This window comes from Sebastes fasciatus, chromosome 11 (genome assembly GCF_043250625.1).
Source record: "Sebastes fasciatus isolate fSebFas1 chromosome 11, fSebFas1.pri, whole genome shotgun sequence".
Taxonomy (NCBI): domain Eukaryota; kingdom Metazoa; phylum Chordata; class Actinopteri; order Perciformes; family Sebastidae; genus Sebastes; species Sebastes fasciatus.
The window spans coordinates 7,118,869-7,144,316 of NC_133805.1; the positions used below are offsets into that span (position 1 = coordinate 7,118,869).

The following is a 25,448-nucleotide window of genomic DNA, read 5'->3' on the forward strand; positions in this document are numbered from 1 at the left end:
AGTCTGTCTGTATTTGTATATATCTATATATGTTTATATGTAAAATTCAATAAAGAATATTGTTTTAAAAAAAAAAGTAAAAGTGCCATGGTTATGACTTCTAAATAATGTAAATATTGTTGGCTTAGTATCTCATGGTTTTCAGTTAAAAAGAGTTAAAAAAAATGTTTTTTTTGTATTTGTATTTTTGTCTTTATTTATGTATTTTCACCTTCCTTATTATTTATCTGGCAGGAATTGTTCTCCACAGTGACAACCGTAGTGAGGGAGAGTAGGAAACAAAAAAAAGGAACGACTGTTAAGCGGCGGACTGTTTTAGCAGACGGACAAGTCGCTAGTTGGCTAGCGGCCGTTGGAACACAAACGGGACTCCAGCACTCAGAGAGGAACTCTCATGTTACCCAGCTAAACCTTCAGCCGCATCTAGTTTACCAACACAGCTACAGAGTTCACTGTTTACTAACTCCATCCAGAGGTCGAGACCTTCACGGTGAAGATGGGAGTACCGAAGTTCTACCGCTGGATCTCGGAGCGCTACCCGTGTCTGAGTGAAGTAGTGAAGGAACACCAGGTAGGATGAAGAGCAGCGTTAGCTTAGCTTAGCTTAGCGGTTAGCCACCAGAGAGCTAATGTAACGTTAGCAGGCCGTGGGACTTTTATTCCACGTAAATTAGCTCACTAATGTTTATCTAATCACTCTTATTATTTAATTAAACACAATATATAGTTAATGTTATTTACAAAATAACTAACTCTAACTCGCTGGCTAACGTTATCTTCTACGTGTAAACACGTTAACGTTGAACGGGTCATGTTGATATAAATAAGCATAGATAGAAGGGAGCCGGGTCGTTTAGGTCTTTGTTGGGTTAGAACAGGGCTCAGTAACCTTTACTATCAAAAGAGACATTTTAGACAAAAAAACAACAACTAAATCTGTACATTTGAGCATTGTGATGAAGGTAACACAGATTATAGTCTAAGTATATAGTATATTAGTCTAATGCAGTGAGGGCCAAAGAGCTAATGTACTATGGAGTATTAGGGTCATATTGAGGGAAAACACATCTGAGATTTACAGAATAAAGTCGTAATATTATGAGAATGAAGTCATAACTTTACGAGCAAAAAAGTCGTAATGTTATGACAATAAAGTCATAACTTAATGTGAAAAAAATGTGTAATATGACGAGAATAAAGTCATAATTTTACAAGCAAAAAGTCATAATATTATGAGAATAGTCATAACTTCATTTGAAAAAAGTCATATTATGAGAATAAAGTCATAACTTAATGTGAAAAAAATGTGTAATATTACAAGAATAAAGTCATAACTTAATGTGAAAAAAATGTGTAATATTACGAGAATAAAGTCATAATTTTACAAGCAAAAAAGTCATATGAGAATAAAGTCATAACTTCATTTGAAAAAAGTCATTATGAGAATAAAGTCATAACTTTACGAGAAAAAATGTGTAATTTACGAGAATAAAGTCATAACTTTACGAGCAAAAAAGTCATATTATGAGAATAAAGTCATAACTTAATGTGAAAAAATGTGTAATATGACGAGAATAAAGTCATAATTTTACAAGCAAAAAGTCATAATATTATGAGAATAAAGTCATAACTTCATTTGAAAAAAGTCATATTATGAGAATAAAGTCATAACTTAATGTGAAAAAAATGTGTAATATGACGAGAATAAAGTCATAATTTTACAAGCAAAAAGTCATAATATTATGAGAATAAAGTCATAACTTCATTTGAAAAAAGTCATTATGAGAATAAAGTCATAACTTTACGAGAAAGTCATATTATGTGGAAAAAAATTGAATATTACGAGAATAATGTCATAACTTTATGAGAAAAAAAGAAAATAACACGTAAAATTATTACTTTATAATATTGACTTTATTCCTGTAATATTATGACTTTATTTTTTTCCCCCTTAATATGGCCCTAATACTCCGTCTTACCGTCGTACCATAGATCTACAACAATGATAAATAAAAAAATAAAATGTAAACAAAAAACAGTTATTCATTTCCATGTTTAAAAATCCAAAGGGAGCCACTGGAGAGGGGCTAAAGAGCCAGATGTTACAAACCCCTGGGTTAGAATATTCTGAACAATAATAAACCCCTCACAGTCAGCTAGTTAGTTAACCAACTTTACTCTAACAAGAGAAGCTGCAGCTAGTTATTGCTGCCAGCTAGTTTACAGCCACCTTGCTTAACAATGTCTATGAAGTTGTTTTAAATGCAATAATTCTGTGGTCAGCCTGTAGTTGATTCTAAGGGGAGGCATTTTGAGTTACATGTAGTTTAGGCTACTTCAGCAGCCCTGGTATTGACTTTAGTGACCTAGTTCCCTGTGTAGTAAGGCAGATCTTATTTCAGTGCTTGAGCAGCAGTTTCATCAGCTGGACGTTTCTCAGTGTCACTCTCATTGCATAAGCCACCTTTTGATATGTGTTATAAGACAATATAAAGGACATTTTAATGTTAGCAGCTTTATGTTGAATGACACTGGATTATGGAAAATATGTCATATGCCCTTCTCTGGTCACTCCACAGGAACAGTTTGAAAAACATAAATGACATTTTGCCCTTCTGTTACTTAACCTTGATGTAAACTTACATATGAATGTCATGGGAGGTGGTTTTTCAGGTTCTTTGTATGCATCAGGCTGGAGGAGCTCACTAAAATGCTTTTGGGGACTAACAAAGATGTGTTGATCTTTTCACATTATGTTCCCAAAATGTGTCATGTGAAGGATCCCCCCTTGCAGATGTTAAAAAACAAACAAAAAAAACTGCAATGTTTTTGTTGCTGACAGATGTATTCAAAATTATGACTTTTTTGCTCGTAAAGTTATGACTTAATTCTCGTAATATTACGACTTTTTTTCTCGTTATATTATGACTTTATTCTAGAAATCTCAGATGTTTTTTCCCTCAATGTGGCCCTAATACTCCTTCGTACATTGTCTCTATGGCCCTCACTGCATTAGACTTATATACTATATACTTAGACTATAAACTGTGTTACCTTCATCACAATGCTCAAATGTTTTGCGGCTCCAGACAGATTTATTTTTAATTATTTTTGCCTAAAATGGCTCTTTTGATAGTAAAAGTTGCTGACCCCTGTTCTTGTTAATTGTTTGTTTATTTTTTTTGCACAGTTTAAGACTATACAACATAACAAAAAAATAAATGAATAATATACAGTGCAGGAAGAGGCAAAAAATCCACTGGGCTTATTTTCAAACTGTTCCTGTGGAGTGATCAGAGAAGGTCATATGACATATTTTCCATATGCATTGTCATTCAATATAAAGCTGCTAGCATAAAAATGTCCTTTATATTGTCTTATAACACATATCAAAAGGTGGCTTACGCAATGAGAGTGACACTGAGCAACGTCCAGCTGATGAAACTGCTGCTTAAGCACTGAAATAAGATCTGCCTTAGTACACAGGGGAACTAGGTCACTAGAGTCAATACCAGGGCCGCTGAAGTAGCCTAAACTCCATGTAAAAATGCCCCTCCCTTAGTATCAACTACAGGCTGACCACAGAATTATTGCGTTTAAAACAACTTCACAGACATTGTTAAGCAAGGTGGCTGTAAACTAGCTGGCAACAATAACTAGCTGCAGCTTCTCTTGTTAGAGTGAAGTTGGTTAGCTAGCTGACTGTGAGGGGTTTATTGTTGTTCAGAATATTCTAAACCAGAATATCAACATATTTTACAAATTTGTCACTTTACAGGAATTAGAGATGCACAATACCGAGACTGGATCGGATATCAGGCTGATAACGACTAAAATAGCTGGATCGGATATCCGTGACAATGGGGCCGATCTATTCAACTCAACTTTATTTTATATATATTATATACTCAAATTTTAATTTCTGTTTAAGTTTTGACCAATTTGTTTTGCTGCATTAAAAAGGTTTACCCTTGAATTGTAATTCCTGTTAATTTCTGAAGATCTCTTACCAAGTGGATCCACCATCCCAATAATAAAGAACAATTATATATATTTATGTCTATTTTTGATCACATTTTGTTTTACAAAGTTAGGAAAGCAATGTTGAAGTCAAGCCTGATGTTGCCCTACACATAAAAAAATGATCCCAGTCACTTCTACACAGCGAGGCATACAGCTTATTAATTAAACACTGGTATCGGATCGGTAAACCGTATTGGCCGATACCCAAACCCCGTCGCTATCGGTATCGGGACTGAAAAAGTCGGATTGGTGTATCCACAGGAATACATTTTTTTTTTTTTACAATTTATTACACATAGACATTGCATTTTTTTTTCTTACTCTCTTCAGATTCCAGAATTTGACAATCTCTATCTGGACATGAATGGGATTATCCATCAATGTTCCCACCCCAACGACGAGGATGTCCACTTTCGCATATCTGAGGAAAAGATTTTTGCTGACATCTTCCACTACCTGGAGGTGCTCTTCAGGATCATCAAGCCTCGCAAGGTCTTCTTCATGGCGGTGGATGGTGTGGCGCCGAGGGCAAAGATGAACCAGCAGAGAGGACGGAGATTCAGGTAGAGATGAATATACAGGATGGAAGAAACGCAGAGAAACTCTTTCCTCTGTTTGTGTTAACAGTGACACCCAGAATGGGTCAACTCGGGTCATCTGACCTTGCTCCATTACCTTGTTCCAGACAAGTTTTATAGTTTCAACTCATTTTCAATTAGTTTTTTTATTTTAGTTTTGACTTTTCGATTAAATTTGAGTATAATTTTGTAGTTAGTTTTCAGAGTGCGTTTGCTAGTTTTAGTGTAGTTTAAGTTTTTCAGAAAGTTTTAGTTTTACTGTAGTTTTACTTTGTTTTTATTAGAGCCAGCTATAATGTCTCAGAAGTATGTAGCTATATACATACAAAATACATGGTTGGAGAACTGTGTAGGAGTGGCCATAATGTGCTATGTTTAATCTTCACGCTACTTTAGTCAGTCAAGTCAAGTCTTTTCGATTTCTGTAGTTCACCAGGCAATTTTACCAAGGCAATATCGTTTAGTTTTAGTTTCATTTTTCTTAAAGGATATAGTTTAGTTTCTGTTTACTCAAAATATTTTTCACTGCTTATTTTCGTTTTAGTTTCAGTATTTTGTTACTATAATTAACCCTGGTTCCAGACTTGAAGTTATCTGATCATGACTTGATCTTGTTGATGTGTTTGTCTGGCTTTGTTTTGAAAGGGTGAACACACAGTAGCTTTTTTTTTACAATGACCAAATATAGCTATGGAATTTTATGAACATGTCTGCACCATGATGTTGAATCTCACGTGTAAAATAATGGAACATTTTCTTTTAGTTATCTGACTCAATTTTCCAAATGTATTTATACAATGTCTGGTATTATTCTGTGGTTTATCAGTAATGTTTGTGGTGCTGCCTAAAAAGGCAGAATGAACCCCAAACAGAACTAAATGCAACATTTGCTTTGGTAAAGATCGAAGAAACCAGACTACATGCAGGATAACAGCCTGAGACTGTGAGTTTGACCTGCTCTCTTTATATCTGCTTCTGTGTGTGTGTGTTTCTCGGTGTCTAGGTCCGCCAAAGAAGCAGAGGACAAGATAAAAAAAGCTCTGGATAAAGGAGAGGTGCTTCCCACAGAGGCTCGCTTCGACTCCAACTGTATCACTCCTGGTAGGAAATGCTGTCAAGCTTTACACATAATGAACATCACACATTAAAATTGATAAAAAACAGACCTCAAGCAGAACATGTAAAGATACCTGCTCATTTTAGGGTAGGTAAATCATTTTTTTCCTAACCTTCTCCAATCATTTCCAAATCTAGAAAAGTGATCATGTTGAATTTCTAAATACATTTGGAATCACTAGTGTTTGAGAATTGTGAAAGGATGTCTTCATCTTTTCTCTGTTTGACACTAGGGATGTAAAAATCCTGAAAGCGTGACGGTACTTGTTTTTCTACAGCACCGCCCGAGCTTGAGACTAACATCTAAAATCTGAGCTTACTGGAAAGATAACATCCAACTGAAAATGAATCGCAGTATATCCCACTTTTGCGAACTTTATCTCTTCTTCACTCACGCTGAAAAACTTCCACACCGACAACATGATGTGTGTGTGGCTGTACTGTGTGCCGCAGCTGCCACTATGTGTGCGACGTGCATGTTGTGCGTGTGTGGCTGTGGCGTTACCGTCTCTGCCGCTGTCTGCGTGTAGTAAAACCCTCACGTGTGTAAATTTGACGAGCAAAACAAAAATTGAATATCTGGAACTGATCGACCGGTCATGTCTGATCAATCGGCGTATCTCCTAATGTAAATGTGTCTCTTCTGAAAAGCTGGCAGCAACTCCTTTTTAATCACACCTTCTTCTTCCAGGCACTGACTTCATGGCAAGACTCCAGGAGCAGCTCAAGTATTTTGTCCACAACAAGCTCTCCACCGACAAGCTATGGCAGAACGTCAACGTCTACCTGTCCGGTCACGAGGTGTGTTAACAGCTGTTTTAAAGAAAATGACCCCTGCAGTGTCAGTTAGTGTGATTCTGTTACAGCTTCCGATGTCGCTCGTACTAATTTTGCGTGTCTCTCCCGTATAGACTCCAGGGGAGGGAGAACACAAGATCATGGAGTTCATTCGCTCTGAGAACACCAATCCGGATCACGACCCCAACACCCGACACTGCCTGTATGGCCTGGATGCTGACCTGGTAGGGTTTGTGTGTTCTATTAGATTAGGATGTACATTATTGCTTTGGATGCTCACACTGTCTTGCTCTCCGTGTTGTAGATCATGTTGGGTTTGACCAGCCATGAGCCAAATTTCTCCCTGCTCAGAGAAGAGGTCCGCTTTGGAGGAAAGAAAAACCAGAAAAGGTTCTCTTCCATCTAATTTTTTTTAAATAGTTTTTTTTATTTCCAGTGTTATTTACATGTCTATTCTGTCATGAACTGTTCTACCAGTTTCATTTCCTTCTCTGAACTCTATTCTTTTCTTCTCTTCTAGGATATCGGCTCCAGAGGAGACAACTTTTCACTTGCTTCACTTGTCTCTGATGAGGGAGTACATAGACTATGAGTTCTCTAGCCTCAGGGTGAGAGCGAGAGAGACACACGCACACACACACACACACACACACACACACATTTACACTATTTGTGCAATCATGAAAAAAAGATGTGCTGCAACACAGCTGGTATGTGTTTTTTGAACATTAAAGCATGTAAACATGAAACCCAAAATACAAGTATGCACCTGAAAATAAGCATAATAGTTCCTCTTTAATAGTAGTTTTTTTTGTCTTGAATATATCCCACTTTACTGTATTATATCTACTCTGTATTCTGATTATATTTACGGGTGTTTTTACAGAATCAGATCGGTTCTGGTTATGACTTGGAGCGAATAATAGACGACTGGATTCTAATGGGCTTCCTAGTGGGAAACGATTTCATCCCTCACCTCCCTCACCTTCACATCAGTCATGATGCTCTGCCGTTGCTGTACAAGACCTACATCAGTGCTCTGCCCACCATGGGTGGTGAGAGACGCACACACACACACGCACACGCACACACACACTATAACATCATACTTATTTTAAATGAGAGTTAAAATGTTGTGTGTAAATATCAAACAAGATGCTGAGTTTCTCATGATTTTGATATGGAAGTGAGTAGTTAGTTTCAAGTGTTGTTTGTGCTGTTCCCGCTGGTCAACTTGTTTGTACATGTCAGTAATTATAATATAGAAATATGGTCTGCTTTTATAATGTATATCTTACACATAAAAAAATTATAATCCTGTTTTCTGATTTAGGTTATCTGAATGAGAACGGCCATCTAAACCTCAGAAACTTTGAGAAGTACATGGAGAAGCTTGCTGAGGTGAGACAACACTGTTTACTGATTCACTACTCATTATGATACTTAGAATGTTAATAAGTCATTTTACAGATTGACATACAATTTTAAAACGTTACCAGTATCTGTCAATAGCCTCATAGAAGAATTAATATTAATTTGGTTTGGCTCTGAATGATGTGGAATAATGTATTTACTAAGTGAATTCAGCTATAAGAAAGGCATAAGATAAAGGGATAGTTCATATTTTAAGTTGGTGTGAAAATTAAATTAAGTGGATTTCTTAATGAGCTATTACATGATGGCATATATTCGAGAATCAACCATAAATGCTTGCTTAAATCATTTCCTTCGTTTCTCTCCTCCCTTTCCTTCTTTCCTCCAGTTCGACCGGGAACATTTTAGTGAGATCTTCGTGGACTTGAAGTGGTTTGAGAGTAAAGTTGGCAACAAGTATCTGAATGAGGCGGCCGGATTGGCAGCCGAGAAGGAAGCTGCCAGCAGAGAAATCCACGAGAAAGAGGTATGCTCTTATGTATTTCTCTCAATATATAATATATAGTGTATATATATACTGTATATACACACACAGGGATACAGTAAATTAAACCCAACATTCATTCATTGTTTTCATGTACAGTTTCAGTCACGTATCCTTGTAAGTAATAACTTGTGTGTGTAGGATTCAACCTCATCAGAAAGAGTGATTGGAGAAGGAAAAGGAGGGGCAGGCGACGAAGAGGAAGAGGAGGATGATATGTTTGAAACAGAGTTCAGACAGTACAAGCGCACCTACTATATGACCAAGATGGGCGTGGATGTGGTGTCTGAGTGAGTGTATAGACATACACACACATACCGTTCATAGAAAAACAAGACCTACTACTGGAGGCAGGGCTTTCTAATATCAAAGTAGATTGTATCTGGGACAGATATGCAGATTATGGACAAACAAAAAAACAATGCATAAGGATTTGTGTACAAATTCATCATCACATCACAACACCACCTAGTGAGGATACCTGTATGGGTGTCAGTTTCCAAAAGTAACACACACCAAGTGTCACCCACCAATCTGGGCATTAGCTTTATGACAACATATGTAATACATTTAGTTGTTGTTGTAATACTCATTTTGGCCACAAGAGGCTGAAGTGCACCACTACCCCATGCTCTAAATAGGACTTAAAAACATTCATGTTTTCTTCCAGGCGAGTTTTAATTTATGTAACTTGCTAACACACAATATTTGTACCTTTTTGTTTAGAGTGCATGGAGAAATTAAAACCCACCTGGATGGTTCCTATTTAGAACATTATATCAGTATTACAACAGAAAACACTTAGAAAAATGATCCTGACAGAATTACATTTTTTCACTGATGGAAAAAAGTAACTTAGAAAAATGATCGTGGCAAAGCTTTTTTTCCCACCTGTTTCACATATAAAAAACAATTTTAAAGAAAGATTATCTTGGTGAAAACTTTTTTTTCCACCTGCACAGGAGAGAAAAACAATTTAGATCAGACTTAAAATGGATCACCAGAATATTTTTCTCACTTCCCTCTCTGGGCTTCCGTAAATACCTGATTTTATACACTAAAAAAACATTTCAAATTGTTAGTGTGACACCGTTATAATAAAAGATTTTAGTTTTTAATGTTGGTAAAATCATTCTTGGCAGGTACTTGTTTAGTTTACTCACCCTCAGCTGGTCAGAAAAATTTGCATATGAGAAATGTCAAACATATATGTGTCTGTAAACATTATGTACCGCTTTAAAGTATTTTATGCCCATACATCAACTTGTAACGTTCAAGTGACCCCTAAAATATGTTTGTATTATCTCATTTGCAGTGACTTTCTAGCCAAGCAGGCCAAGTGCTACGTGGAAGGTATCCAGTGGATTCTCCACTACTATTACCACGGGGTTCAGTCCTGGAGCTGGTGAGAACTTCTTCATATGTCACTTACCCTCTACTCTTTGTTTCTTCTGCTTCTAGTTGTCTGGGCGAATTCAGATAATATGTTAGATGCTCTTGAGAAGTGAGGGAGTATCAGATCATTTCTGAAAAGGATAGCGTCACTGGCAATTTTCATACATTTCTGTACAGCAAGCCCGGCTAAAATAGAATGTTATGAGGCATTTAAGCACTTAGTTATGATAAGTATTGTAAAAATCAAAGTTGAGGCCATTAATAAAAGCACTGGTTTCCCCTTTTCTCGCTTTCCTTCCTTCTGCTCTCTTCAGTTTGTTCTATTTTTAAATTAGTCTTTAAATAATGTGTGTATAATGTCTCTTTAGGTACTACCCCTACCACTACGCTCCCTTCCTGTCTGACATCAGGAAGATAGCAGGGTTAAAGTTGACCTTTGACCTTGAGAAACCCTTCATGCCCTTCCAGCAGCTGCTGGCAGTCCTGCCTGCTGCCAGCATGCAGCTGCTGCCCGAGAGTTACAGGGTAATGCGCACACACACACATAATATGTATATACAGAATATGCACTGATTAGTTTTTCGTAAATTTGTCGACATTTGGAACCATATTTTAAAGGGGAGGAGATATTAAGGTTTATTCAAGATCCAAACATGAAATGATAAAGATGATAATTTATTGTTTTTTGATGTTTCAGCACCTGATGACCAGTGAAAACTCTCCCATTATTGAGTACTACCCTGTTGACTTTAAAACAGACCTCAATGGCAAGCAGCAGGAATGGGAGGCTGTGGTTCTCATTCCCTTCATAGATGAGGTACACACACACACACACACACACACACACACACACGGGGGAAAAATCCTGCCACAACTATGTTAAAAGGTCCATACTCATATGTGCGTGTTGTGTGTTTATTGAACAGAGGTGCTTACTAGCAGCCATGGATCCCTATAATCACAAGATGACTAAAGAAGAGAAGGCCAGGAATTGTCACACAGACTGTGCAGTCTACACTTACGACCAGGAAATAGACGTCCCATACTCCTCCAACCTGCCGCATTTGTTCCCCGACATCATCCACTGCCATGTCAAGTAGGTGCACACACATGCATGCATTTAAGTGGTCTTTCTCAAATGATCTTTAATATCGCCATTTCAGTCTGCCAGACCCGGCAGGGCACACAAGATCACAAGGAGAAACTAATATTCAAGTGCATTTATGCAGATTATTATGAAATAGAACAGCTACATTGGGGCTGTACTGAATGTGGTTTACGAATGAAGCTGTTGTTTTGGATTTCTGCTGCATTTAATTGGTCATGGTTTTAATGTCCCATTGCAGGTTGAGGAAATGGCTTTATTTGTGCATGCTTTCACACACAAACACAACCAAAGAGAACCAATTCAGCCAGTATTCCCAGTTAGTGGACATGAAGCCTGATGTTGACTGCAGGTTGACTATATTGTGTTTGTTTGTTACAGGATAGAAGACATCCCTATGGATGCCTGGCATGTACGGTTGGACCACGTCAGCAGACGCTTCGACCGCTCAGCTCTGTACTTCTGTGGCTTCCCCACACTGCAACGCATCAAACACAAGGTGTGTGTCTGTGTGTGCATATACAGTATATTTGTGTTGGGTGGCTGGGTTACATTTAAAGGATCTAAGCCCCCAACACGGGGTCTGATGGGGTTCCTCAGTGATAGCTTGTGTTTATTTATTGCAGACTACTGTGAAGTAGCATAATTAAAAATAGTCTCTCTGTTTTTGTTTGTCTTTCTCATCCCTCTGTGTTTGTCTGCTTCTCTCTTCTTGTTCATGGGCTCACTCACACTTTTAGTTTTTCAAGAAGAAGAGTGGGGTGGTCGTGTTCCAGCAGAGCAGCAGAGGGGAGAACATGATGCTGGAAATCATCCCCAACCAGGAAGGAGAGGCGGTGAGCTTTCCTTTGTTTTAACTGATCCCGTTTTTTAAAACCACTGCTGAAAATATTTATAGCTGACTTAACAAAAAAAGTTGCTCTGATGTCCTTAAAGGACAAACATAAAATTATATATTATAATTTTTTTCCACTTTCACTAAGTTAAATCTTTTAACCAAATTCCGTCCTGATCATAACTACCAAATATTCATAAATCTTTAGAAGTTTAAACCCTCAAATGCCAGATTGTTGGGGTGAATTATTTTTTCACAGTCTGGAATACGTGTGATTGGCAACATTGATTTTGATGCTTTTTTATTTTTTTGTGTAGTAAACCAGAAAAATAACATGTATTTGCCCCATAGGGTAAACATGAGGAAATAGTTCAAGATGGTGTAAAATAGTAAAAACTACAATTTCGAAGATTTATTATAGGAGCTGAGATTGACTTTCAAAATTCGTAAAAAAATAAATAAAAAAAAACATACACCTTTGCCAAAATGTATGCCTTAAAAAACACTGAACAGAGCCCAAATGATCTAAAAATCTAAAGATTAAAAAGCCAAAAAATGTCCCTATTGAGACACGAGGGTTCATACATTAAATAGTTGCGCAAAATATTTCTCAAAAAAAATATCTATTTCGTAATTAGACATTTTGAAATATCTTCAGTCAAATTAACAGAATAAAAGGCTTGCATTCTTTTTTAATGATTAGTAATAGCATACATTAATTACATCATTATTGCCAACGGTTTAGTACTAATTCTTGTCAGTGTCTCTATCTGACACTGCAATGATTCAAGCTTCCTCTAGATGGGGCTCAAGAAAAGTCCCAGGATCCCTAAAAAAAGATTAGAATTCATGCTGGCCTCCTTATGTCTGCAATGTACAGCTGTAACATATAGGAAAACATAGAGACAGGACACAAACACTCAGATTCTGAACAGAAAAACATATTAAAACACCCCTAAATAATGTGTAATACGTTTAACTAGTTATTGAGTTTTGAATGTGAGAAAACTTCTGCATCATTAATACAGACTTTTACAACTGCTTTTAATTCTCATGAAATGACTTTTTTCTTCTTTAAAAAAATGAATGTAAGCTTTGGTTTTATTTTTGTCTACTTTTATTACACACTACAATATGTATAATAAATTCCTACTCAAATCTACTGTCTCCCTCATGTTGTTGTTTCTTGTTCTTTGCCTCTTTAGGTATGTGATGATGTTGCTTCACAAGTACTGGGGAAGTCGGTGTTCGTCAACTGGCCGCATCTAGAGGAAGCTCGCATCATTGCAGTGACGGACGGAGACGTCAAGTAAGAAGTAGTCCTTTGATGTTTTTAATGGAAGTTTGTTTTTGATTTTCATAATCTGGATAGGTTCTACCCATGTATTAATGATCACTGTATGAAGTAAAAGAAAGCTATTGCCATATCTTTTATTAGCTTCCCTGTGATTTCATGGAAAGCATTTAGTCTGTCAATAAAGACTGAAATCAAAAGATTATGTTGATGGAAAAAGACGCACCCCCTTTTTGGCTTTAATATATCAGATGGTGAAACCTCGGCCACAATCACCAAAAGTAGCGTGCATGTCCGTTTGGCTTAAGCAAGCACATGCTTTACACTCATACAAAGTCGGAAGTCTGAGTCAGCTATTACAAGTGAAATGTTTCACCCTGTTTTGCAGGTTTTGTCTGGAGGAACCACCCGGTGTCCAAAGACTGTATGACAGGCCGTCCACTCCTCCTCCCACCAAAGTCCTCTGCCTGTCTGACAAGGAGCAGAAGGACTGGGTGAAGGATGTGCAGGGACAGACTGAACAGTAAGGCTCAATAGACAACACCATACTTTGTTTTATGAATTAATAGAGAGAACATATTGCTTCCTTTCTCATGTCTTAGTGGCTAAAATGCCTTTAAATTCATTGTAACATTGCACACTAGAAGGTTTGAAGTTTCTTGGTATTAAACCTCAACAACATCATAATTTGTATAAAGCGTCACCTCCAGTTTTATTGCCTGTGTTTATGATTCCTTTCTTTAAAAGTGATTTTTCTTCCTCCCAGTTTCGTGAAGAGGAAAGGCATCATGGTGAACGAGACATCGGTGGTTTTGTACGGCCAGTTGCTGTCGGGAAGGAAATACGTCCCCAAAGCCAACGGTGTGGTGGAACTTGAGAAACAGTGGGCCAAGCAGGTCCTTCCGTTCGCCTACCAGACCGTGGTTAAGGTACACGCATACACGTACATGAAAGGAACACACAGATAAAAATCATGGAAACGTGAGCTATTAAGCTATTAAGCTTAATATTGGTTAAAAAAGTATTGTAGCATCACTGATATAGATGCACATTCACATAGACATCTTGTTAACTGATACTGCTGAAGACTCTTTCATCACCTATATTATTCTACGTTTGCCTTCATCTTCTCAGGACATCAAGGCCTTTTACTCATCTCTGACCTGCTTCAAGAGCTTAGACGAGCTCTTCCCTCCAGCAACTGCTGTCTTCATGGTGGGGAACCCTTACTACGGCGCCATGGGCGAGGTATGTGACCATCATTTTCCTGCCTCAGTCAGAGGATCACCTCATTGTAGAAATAATGGACGGTCAAACACGGGAACTCACAAGCTTTCTCTTTTATTACTTGCTTAACAGGTGCAAGATTCAAGCGATGTCATTAAAGATGGCCGGGTACGAGTTGTCTTCAACGTGCCGCACGAACCACAGCTGGAGCCCTTGATCCAGAATCAGCATGTAAGTGACGTGCACACTTGTGAAGACGTTCAATTGAGAAATAGTGTTAATTCTGACTTTCCATGCTCAGCCATTTGTGCCTCACGAACGTACTGTATGCCTGTGCATGTTTTTTTTTTGTAGAAGTACTGTGTGAAGTACAGCCCCGGATACGTTCTGGCATCTCGTCTCGGCGTCACCAGCTACCTTGTCTCCCGCTTCTCTGGAAGCATCTTCATTGGCAGAGGCTGTAAGAAGAAGTAAGTGGTTAAAGCTAAGATATACATATCTATATATATGCTATATATGTTTATTACACTGATCAGAACTTTATTTTTCCTACTGTCTCTTTCTCTGTACTAATGGTTTCTTCTTCATTGTTTTCAGTCCCTGTGGGGAGCAAAAAGCCAACGTTGGCCTGAACCTGAAGTTCAACAAGAAGAATGAGGAGGTTCCTGGATACACCAAGAGAACTGAAAAGGAGTGGCTCTACTCTAATGCTGTGGAGGATTTGCTGGCCGAATACCTGGACAGGTAAAAGAAAAAAGAAAAAAAAAACTGTGTGAAGGGATAGTTCAGGTGTTTTGAAGTGGGGTTTTATGAGGTACTTCTCCATAGTAAGTGTATTATCTACTGTAGATGACGGTCAGTGCGCCCCCAGTTTGGAGAAACAGACAGGAGTTACCGCACAGGAGCAAAGCAATGTTCTGCTCTGGATGAGGGCCGGCAGCAAAATGTATTTTAGACACCTAAAAGAAAGGCTCACCTAAAAATCAATATCAGTTTAAGTGTACGCTATATTTAAAATATTTTCACTGCTTTACCTTGCCATCAGACAGCTCTTTCTGACAGGGAACTGAAGCCGTTATCTATGCTCTCCTCAAACCCACCAGACTTCACTGACTACAACAGTAATGTTATGCCACAGAACACGAGAGTTGCTGGTCTGCCGCTGCCTCACTCGGTTATTGTGTGACTTTGGTGAATCCAAACTAACCCTCTAGAACACAAAAGCTCATTCGGATAGGCATTGCGTGCTGCTGGCACCGAACCACAGATGAACGATTAGTCTAGCACAGTGTCCACTTGTGGTTTTGATAGTTAGCTACTCTGTGAAACCCTTAGCTGACCGTCATCTACTGTAGGTAATACACTGACTATTTATGTACCTCCATAGGAGTACCTCATACAACCCCACTTCAAAAGAAATCTGAACTATCCCTTTAAGTGAGACCTTCATTCTTAAGTTATTTCAGTAGCCCTGAATATCTGGTTGTATTGAAATATGTTGGATTCTGTTTGTACGCTCTAAAATAACACGTGTGTTAAAAAAAAGCTTAGTCACTCCTACTGTTCAAAGATGCACTAATTCAACATTTTAAATGATGTTTTTTTATGCTTTTCTAGATTTTCTGAGGTATTCAACAATGTGTCCAGAAACAGTCACGATGATGTCTTCTATGAAGATGACATCTGGCCTGCTGAGGACCAGAATGGGTAAAACAAACACACATAAATGTACATAGATAGTTATTAAGCTCTTGTGATTTTGGGTACCTGTGACAGTTCAATCACAATGCAGTTGTGCAATATGTGAGGAGAAGCTAAATATTTGTCAGCCCTGTCAGATGAAAAATTGAGGCATCGCAGCCTAAATAAGTTCAGGAGCATTTCCTCTTGTTGTACCTCTATTGAACTTCTTTCAGCACAGTTTGAACAAAGTCTATCTTCTGAAAGAATAGAATGAATGTATTTATTGATGACCTCTGATACTGATGGAAACCCCTATAGGGCGGAGAGGGTTGCTGAAATCACCTCATGGTTGAAGAGTCACCCAGTGAGCTCCATCGGCAGGACGTCATGCGACCTGCAGGTGCTGGACACTGCCATCGTGGAGAGGATCGAGGACGCGGTGGAGAAAGCCAAGGTGACGCAGACACTCAAACTACAGCGTGCTTCCCTCCAGTTACTATTTCAGAAAGTGTGAACTCAATGTCTCCCAATTCATCCTCTCTATCTCTGTCTCACTCTCACCATCCTTCTCTTAGGTGAAGAAGAGCACCAAGAAAGTCCGTGTGACGGTCAAGCCTCATCTCCTCTTCAGGGTGAGTGCTGTTTGCATGTATGTGTCATTACTTAGAGGTAAGGTCAACGATGTTGGAAAGCTAGTATAATTTGAAAGTATTAATAAGTGCTAGTTGAGCCCTACTGTACATATGTTTACAAAGTATTGAACATGCTCCTTATATGAATGTCTGTGTTTGTGTGTAGCCCTTGGAGCAGCAGCAGGGAGTGGTCCCAGACCCGGATTCCGAGTACCGCCTGTTTGACAGGGTCATCAACACCAGGGAGAGCTTCACCGTCCCACTGGGACTCAGAGGAACCATCATCGGCATCAAAGGAGGTGAGGACACCCTTTCATTTCTTTCATCCTGATTTCTTCATACTGTTAAAATGTCAATGATACAAAAGAGAAAATGTACATAAACATTTATATTGTGTCTGTCTTTGTGTCTTCAGCGGAGCGCGAGGCAGAGGTTCTCTACGAAGTGCTTTTTGATGACGAATTTGCTGGAGGTCTCACCATCAGGTAATCCCACAATCTGCAGTGTGATTACGGCTCTTTTTATTGAGTCTTGCAAAAGCCTCCCTCTCCACACCAGACATGTGACTGTTCTGTCATTGTTCTGTGTCCCTCAGGTGTACGTCACCTCGCGGTTACCGCCTCCCTCCCTGCGCTCTCATTAACTTTTCCCACGGAGCCCGAGCGGATCACACCGGCCACAAACTCACCGCCATCGTCAAACCTCAGCCCGCCAATGCCGCCAACCTCAACTCACACCGCCAGATGCCCGGCCTGAACCACTCCCCACGTTCACCCTTTACGCCCACACAGGTAAGGGTGCAGCGCCCACACAACTGGTTGAAATAAAAAAAACAACAAGACATTTTTGTCTCTAAGATAGCTCATTACGCCATTCTTTATCCCTTTCAAACAAACTCTCTTCCTTTCTCCGTTCCACCTCTCCACTCCTGCAGCATAACAATAAACACGGTGTGGTGAAGGCAGCCTCCCAGGGCAACAGGAGCTCTCCCTCTAAGGGTCCTATCCAGAAACAACAGGCAAAGGTAAGCCCCGGGTCACCTCTATGTGTAGACCATTCGCACTTCTATCGGCCCTTTTAACCATGTGACCTTACAAATATACATTGTCTCTCTACTTCAGGAGTACAGTAATGTGTGGCAGACTCTGCAGAACTCCGGTCCTCCTGTCAAACCTCCGGCTCACTGGCAAAATGTACGTCTGTGTGTGAGAGTGTTTGTGTGTTGTTTTTTTTTAATATATATTATTAATGACAAAAGGCAAATATGGCATCATGGTGCTGACCCATTGTTATACATATGTTGTATAGGTATAGATTTGTTGTGTTTCAGGGGTCACCAAATTTGCAATTTACAAGCTGGGATTTTCTACATATTTCGGCCGACATTGAGTTGGTCGTCAAACTGTTTATGATATTTAATAATATTCAGGAGAGCTAACGTTAGCCAGCTCTCTCGATAATGTTTCCTATTATTTATCATTAACTGGTACTTGTTACTTTGTCAATGAACTAAGTTATCATTTGCACTTTGTTTAGTTAACGTTAGCCAGCCATATCTGTTGAGACATCCTCAATTAATTAGAAAGACGTTAAAGTTAGTAAGAAATAATCCTGGTGAAGATGTTAATGAAACAGACAATCTGCCTTTATTAGTACCGAGCGGACTGAAGTAGTTCCTGAAATTAACACCCTTATGTTCTGGACTGGGAATCGTTTTAAATCGAATTGATTTTTAATCGAATCATGATCTCAAGAATCGAAATCGGATTGTGAGATATCTAAAATTTCACACCCCTACCTGCTATATGCAGCTGCTAGACAGAGCCATGATCAGTTTGGAGACCAATAACAAGGAAAACAAACACATGCACATTTAGATATTATTTTTTATTTTTTATTTTGTGGAAGCAACACAGATATGATATAGTATAGTTATAGTAGGACTGTCACAAAAGTCTGGCACCAATGCAAAATTGGAATGCTGTCACATGACTTAATGAATATTCCTTTTATAGTTTGCTTGGTGTAACAGTTACACATGAACAAAGTACAGTTGTGCTGATAATGGCAATACAAATCATAAAAAAGCATTTCTGGTATGATTTGAAAATGTTTTTGAAACACACTCATAAAGATGTTACTGTGTGTTAGAGCAAAAATGAAAAAAAACAAAAAACAACCTTGTGTGTTTCGAACTCTAGGAAGGACTTTCCCAACAGGGGAAGAACCAGCACCCCAACAAAGCTGTAAGCACACACACACAGACCAGACCACACCTGCTGGCTTTCCCAGCATGTCGGGTCATCAGCTGGAGAGCAGGATGAGGCCCACGATTTCACATATAACCAGATTTAAAGCAGTTTATTAACCTGAGCTGCATGTGTGGAAGAATATATACGTGTGTCAGTTGTACAGCAATAATAATATATACAAATGCAGTCGGACCAGAGAGAGATCCATAGATGGTTTCATTTATAAATGTGTGCCTTATCTTATATGTATATATGTATGTGAATATGTGGCTAGAATAATGTTGGATTGTGTGTACTTTACAGGCCCCAGTTGGTGGCATCAGACTGTTGAAGAAAAATGAAGACATGAACTCCCTTTTCCCCCAACAGAACACAGCCAATAAGGTACACACACACACACACACACACACACACACACACACACACACACACACACTTCTGACACTTTATATGTGAATTGAGCTGTAAGGGACAGTGACGGGTCTTGTTAAACACAATGGTCAGAATCTAGTTTAAATGTTTTTAAATGTGTCTACAGTGTATGTGTAAACTAATATATTTCTCTCACTCAGGCTACGACTGAATTTGAGGATCTGATAGCCAGTCTTAAGATCTCTAGCCAGCAGACCCCACCTCCTCCTGCTCCTCCTCCACAAGCACCCACCAGCCAGTCAGATGGCCCGTTGTCTCCGCAGTCCTTCGCCATGGTGAGTAAGATGGCAGTGGTCTCCTTGTAATGCCACGAAGAACATATTTGGGAGGAGTTAGAACCTTCGGGATTGTTACAGAACTACCTGTCATAAAAATAAAAAGTTGAGCTGAACAGTTAGAGGGAAATATCTAATTGCGATTGCGAAAAAAGACATACCTCTCTCCCTATTGATAAATATAAAAAATTCGACAGGACTGTTGTGTACACAAATAGTGGAAAAAAATAGTTGAAAAACATGAATGTATGTACCATTATTTAATTTCAATCCAGTCATTATATCACTATACACTAGGACGGGTCAGGATAATTGAACTGGGTTTGTCTGATGTCTGTTGTTGCAGAAGGGAACTCTGATGCTGAAGGAGATGCTGAAGATTGACGGTGCTGGAACAGCAAGTCCAACTTCCCAGGAGGCAGTTAACGCCGGCGGCCAGCAGCAGAACAGGAGACGATCGTCCAAGAAACTAGGTATGTTACCAATTACTGCACCACGTACCACACCACAGGCAAATGTGCTGCAACCAGATTTACAAACCTACGAAGAAGGTGTTTGTATACAACTTCAGCCATGTTTTTATACTCCCTTTCATCCCATTTTTGTCCTTCCAGCAGCAAATATGAACATCCCCCTCTGTGACTCGGCTGTAATAAATTCTCCCGTACTGGTCGCCCCTGCTAACCTCTCCAACGCTTTGCTGACCAGTAAGGTGTCAGAGCTGGCGTGTGTCTGCGTGGGGTTGGGAATGGCACCACCCGATTTCAGCTACATAGGCAACAGACAGGTAACACAGTGCAATGCATGTTTGTCTTTTGCAGTGCTATATTTACCTGCATGGTGTAGATATACAGTATGCCAGATGCCTCAGCCAATAAGTGTGTCTGTGTTTGTGTGTGGTTGCACTAACTTCCTCCGTCCTCTGTCTCCGCAGACAGTAGTGTGTCAGGTGAAGCTGTCCAACGGGTTGATGGTTCACGGTCCTCAGTGCCAATCAGAAAATGATGCCAAGGAGAAAGCTGCCTTCTTTGCCCTCCAAAGACTGGTACAACACACACACAAATTAGTGTTTACGTGTGTGAGAGAGTGTGAGCATGTGTGCTTGTAATGGTTACGGAGGTGTGGAAGCCATCATATTTGATCTATTGAACTCATTTGCACTTCATTTGTTCCACATTATTTGTTCCAACATTGTTTCCATTAAGCATCTGTTAAACTGATTACTTGGCTATCCAAACTGTAAGGGTAAATATGCTTAAAGCTTCTCTGTCTGTTTCAACTTGCTCATCTGTAGAACTCCGTTGGATCTGGCTTCCCCCTCCCTCCTGCTCTGTACCCAGGAGTGGGTCAGATACGACCCCCACCATTAGGACCCATGACCCAGGTCTTCAGCCAACAAGGTCAGTCTTCCTCTCCTCATATTTCTGATGAATAGTCTGTGGTAGATGTTAGGGAGTAGCTGTCACTCAAGTGGACAACCCTCTCTGTGGCTGTCCGTGCAAGATTACCGTCAGCATTATTCCTCATATCTATAATTCCTTGGCCAAAAGTCATAACCATCACAGCTTTTTTACAAATACACATCTTTTTCAGGATTTTGGAAATTTGTTGTCTAGAGTTTGCGTGATGTAATCATGACGTCGGCTGTAAAAGGATCTATTGTAAAGCCTTTTTTGAGATAAAGAGCCATATAAATATATGAATTTTAATCTTTTCATGTGCTGTTATCTCATGTCCTTTTTTTTTTTCCCAGGTGGTTTGCTGTTGCCTCCCCAGGGTTACGGCCCTGCCCCTATGTGGGGAATGCCGCTGCCTCCTCACCACCACCAAAACCAGCCCTTCTTTGGAGCACCGGGAACCTTCCCTGGGGCCGCCCGCCCCCAGCCGGCACCGACACTGCCCATCGGCTCACACAACCAGTTTATTCCACTACAGGTAGACTTAACACTCACACATGAACCAAATTGATATTTGTTGAAATATTTTGCTATATTTCTCTTTTGTGTGACGTATTCCTTCTAAAGTTGCGCAACGATCCTGGTAACCCAGATTTCCGCTCAACAGGTGACTAAGAAGCGAGTCTCAGCCAACAAGAAGAACCAGGAAACCCGAGAGTTTTACAGCGCCGCCCACACTGTGTCCAGAAACCAATCACAGAAAGTCCAGAACCAGCCCTTTGGCCATCCGATGGCTCAGGGCGAATCCCCGGGTGGGAAATTCGACCAGGCGCACCAATACGCCGCCAACAGCAACCCCTCCTCGTCCAGTCCGGGACTAGTGGACGTCGTTTCCACGACGACAGCAGCCCCGCACACGCCCCCTCGTCAAAACGTCCCACCGGCAGGCCACACCCCTGGCTCCTCCTCCAAGAGGAAGCACAGAAAGCTGGCAGTCAATTTTGAGGCGGCTAAAGTCTCTGAGTGATGAACTGGTGAGTGTTTGTGTGTGTGGATGTGTGTGTAGAGAGAGAGAGAGAGTGTGTTTGGTGTTTTTAAGCTGCTGTTTTAAAGCCTGACTCAGCATCTCTGATCAAAACCTCATCAATGTGAAAGTTTCTTTTCACTGAATTTTTTTTGTCTTGTTTGCACCCAAACTAAATTATTCCCCCTTTTACTCAAAACACAACAACACAGAAATATCATATGACAGAAATCCGTTGTCCTTTCACCTCTTCTCTGGCTGTCGTAGTTCTACGTTGCCTTGTTAAGTGTGTTTGTGGCCAGTGTGACCACAGGTTGCTGTTGCAGTGAGCTTACTGGTGTGGAAAGGAATCCACTGTGTTGGCTAGAAGTCTAAGGTGCATTCTGAGATGTGGCCTTGGCTCTTTGTTTCTTCTTTGGTCTAAAATAGGTTGATTTCTTGGATTGATTACTCTTCCAAGCAGAATTGATTAAAGTCTCTCAACAAGTAATTGCTGAGATCACGGAACGAGGCAACATTGCTGGCCAGAGCTACAAAAATAAAGCCCAAGCTGTAATAAACCAGTAACCTAAGTACACACGTTTCCCCATTGAAGCACATTCGGAAACAATCTTCTGGTTAACATTTTCTTAGAAAAAAAGAATTATTTCCCATGTTTGTTCATTCAGCTTGGTCTGGCTGAGTATGCCAAGTAGTGAAGAAGATCTAGAGAAGTGAAACACTGCCTTTAAAAGTGCATCGTCTTCATTAAATACGCGCTCGAGAGAAAATCCGAGTAGCAAAAAAACAAACGTGGCAGTACCAGCGCGACAGACCAAATAATCAGCTCAGAGGTAGGGCTGCATGATTCTGAAAAAATATCCAATTGTGATTATTTTGACTGATGTTGCCATTGCAATATGATTTGCGATATTTGAGGGTATTTTTACATAATTATTGTCATTTCCATTGAAAAACAGATTAAAATGATTATGGTGTGATTTTTGCGGGGATCTGTACCAAACTAAGATGTTTCCTTAAGTCGGTAGAATATGATGTTTTGGCCAGGACATCTCTGCAGCACCACAATATTTAATTAAAAATGGTATTTTGACACATATTTTACCTTTAACAAATACTGCGATCATCCTGCGATTTGAAATTTGCTGTAGGCCATATTGCGATTTCAATAAGATTGATTAATTGCGCAGCTCTGCTCAGAGGAAAACAAAAAGAACAGGAACTAAAACCTTAAGTTAAGTGCAAAAACATGATTATTAGCAGAATCAGTGTTATTTTTTCATCTCTTCCATTCCCTTGCGTCAGTCCTAGCACCGTCCATCTACACCGATTGTAAAATGTTGCTTTGGATGTGTACGGCTGAGAGACGGGAGAGTTTTCACTGACTTGGGGTGCTGCTATTGCTTTAGTTTTGGACGGCACAGGAGGCAGCGTAGACTTGTTGAGATTCATCCCGCTCCTGGTCACGGTGCAGATAGTCCTTGATATTTTAGAACGCCTCTTCTATTAATTGATCTCGGTTCTCAGGGACTCGTCATACTTTAGCCTCAGATTTGCACTGCGATGGTAACTACTTCCTGCTTTTCCCCTCTGTATACTTGTAGACATAACTAAGTTATTTACATGTACGTCTTTAGAAAACTAGTTTGACTGCATGTGTTGGCCGTGTTTTGTTTTTATTGGGGGGATGTTAGTGTACTAATTATGCATAAAGATGGGCCGCTATGCTTGTACATACTCATCAATATAAGAAGCATTACAGCCATTCGTATCAAACATACATCCGCTTTGTCAGGTTTGGATCAGTGGTGTTAATCAGGCCAATATTGATTATCCGTTTTAATGTTTCCCTTTTTGTTTTTTCTCGTTTCCCATCAAGTTCGACAGCCTTTTATTTCCTTCAGACTCTTGACGCCTTGCTTCATTTTTATACTTTTTTTTATGGTTTAACGACACCGCCAAAGTAAAGAAAAAGTTGAATGCACACTGCCTGCACACATTGCAGAATTATGATGAGAAATTATTGGAGTAATAAACACACATACACACCACTCGTGATGATATTGCCACTGCAGAACTGTTTTACACCAGCACATAACCCAGAGTCAAATTCCACCTACAGTGTTGAAATCGCCAGAGGCTTTTTTTTTTTTTTTTGTGCGTTTCATTTTTATAAACTGGACCTTGTGAGGAAGTCCTTTTTTCATTTTATTGTTGTAGTCTACAAAAACGAATCAGATTTGTCCTGTTGGACCTACAGGAGCCCTCACACCGCCAGATTCCAAAAGCAACGTGATTACGCAGTCAGTCGTTCAGCTTTTTAAATTGGATAGCAGCATGAGATTGTGGCTGATTTGGAGACCCACACACAGCTGATAATTGATGACATTTACAACTTAATCAATTGACTTGATTAGGTGCAAAGAAAAAAGTAAGCATTGATCCACAGCGATGATATAGAGTCCCATAAGGGTTGAAAATCAATTATTTTTGTATCTGTGTAAATGCAGCCAAAGAGCATTATAACAGTGTTATGTGATGAGTACTAATATATTTAAAACATTTTAGTTACATTACGTGCCCACTAAATTCAGTGTCTCCAAGACGCTCTGAGGCTGTTTGGCTCACCTCACCTCTGGGCACATCTGGACAAGCGCGCGCGCACACACACATGTAAAATCTCTCCATTTTAAAGATCTTTTTTTCTTCTTTTTCAAGCTATGGATTTTATGGATACCCTTTTTATAGACCGTCTTGGGGGTCTTTTCTAAGCGAATTATCGTTTCAATAATGTTTGTGGTGGAGCTACAGCGACGGAAGCAGCTGCAGCGAATAGTAAAGTGTCTCTACTTTGTCCTTGTTTCGAGGCACACAGGCATAACTGAGTATGTTTGTGGTGTGATTGTTGTTTTAAGGCTGACATCCTTATGCCGACCCTGGGACTCAAGTCTATAAGGCTCTTGTGCAATAAGGGGAGGTTTTAAAACATTTTGGAAATTGAAGCACACCTGTTGTATATCTGTTATTTTTTTGTGTTTTTTTCTTTTTTGGAAATGAAACAAAGTAGAGAATTCTCAATATGAAGAGATAATGACTTGCTGTTTTGATCCAGGAATGTGCTGTACATATCCATTTAATAAAGTAAATCTTTTTGTTACAACGTGGCTGCTTCTTTTTGGCATCAGAAACTGTTTTATTTATTCATTTATTCAGCAAAAAGGCAAACTGGGTGTATCAAAGGGCTCCAGAGCTCTTGGATACTTAAAGCAGATAGAAATATGTTTAAAAGGCCCACTGGACATGCCAATGAAAATCACCGGTCTGGTGGCCCTGCGGTCAAAATTATTCAGACATCACACAAAGCAAATTTGGATGCTGGACACTTTTCACACTCAATTGTCTTGGCTACATAGCGGAAGGGGCAGGACCATGACCACTATTCAAACATGTGAAAATGGCGGCAG

At 39.6% G+C, this 25,448-nt stretch overlaps 1 protein-coding gene across 7 annotated transcripts; it reads left to right on the forward strand.

Moving 5' to 3' along the window:
* Nucleotides 1-320: 320 nt before the first annotated feature.
* Nucleotides 321-25,144, forward strand: xrn1 (5'-3' exoribonuclease 1). 7 transcript variants are annotated; one of them, XM_074650215.1, is made up of 42 exons: nt 321-571; nt 4,354-4,586; nt 5,605-5,702; nt 6,409-6,518; nt 6,629-6,739; nt 6,820-6,905; nt 7,036-7,123; nt 7,402-7,570; nt 7,849-7,916; nt 8,278-8,415; nt 8,575-8,723; nt 9,749-9,838; nt 10,197-10,353; nt 10,526-10,645; nt 10,755-10,924; nt 11,315-11,432; nt 11,674-11,769; nt 12,974-13,077; nt 13,451-13,585; nt 13,829-13,991; nt 14,197-14,310; nt 14,422-14,520; nt 14,644-14,759; nt 14,887-15,033; nt 15,907-15,996; nt 16,291-16,426; nt 16,548-16,604; nt 16,771-16,903; nt 17,020-17,089; nt 17,200-17,395; nt 17,539-17,628; nt 17,726-17,797; nt 18,806-18,850; nt 19,160-19,240; nt 19,429-19,563; nt 19,910-20,036; nt 20,178-20,350; nt 20,498-20,608; nt 20,858-20,963; nt 21,317-21,498; nt 21,613-21,994; nt 23,864-23,998. In XM_074650215.1, the coding sequence occupies exons 1-41, from the start codon at nt 497-499 to the stop codon at nt 21,985-21,987; spliced, it is 5,133 nt and encodes a 1,710-aa protein (XP_074506316.1). In that variant the 5' UTR covers nt 321-496; the 3' UTR covers nt 21,988-21,994; nt 23,864-23,998. The 7 variants fall into 7 exon arrangements, with proteins under 7 accessions (XP_074506316.1, XP_074506315.1, XP_074506318.1 ...); XM_074650214.1 differs by having other exon boundaries at nt 21,613-25,144; XM_074650217.1 differs by having other exon boundaries at nt 21,628-25,144.
* Nucleotides 25,145-25,448: the final 304 nt, after the last annotated feature.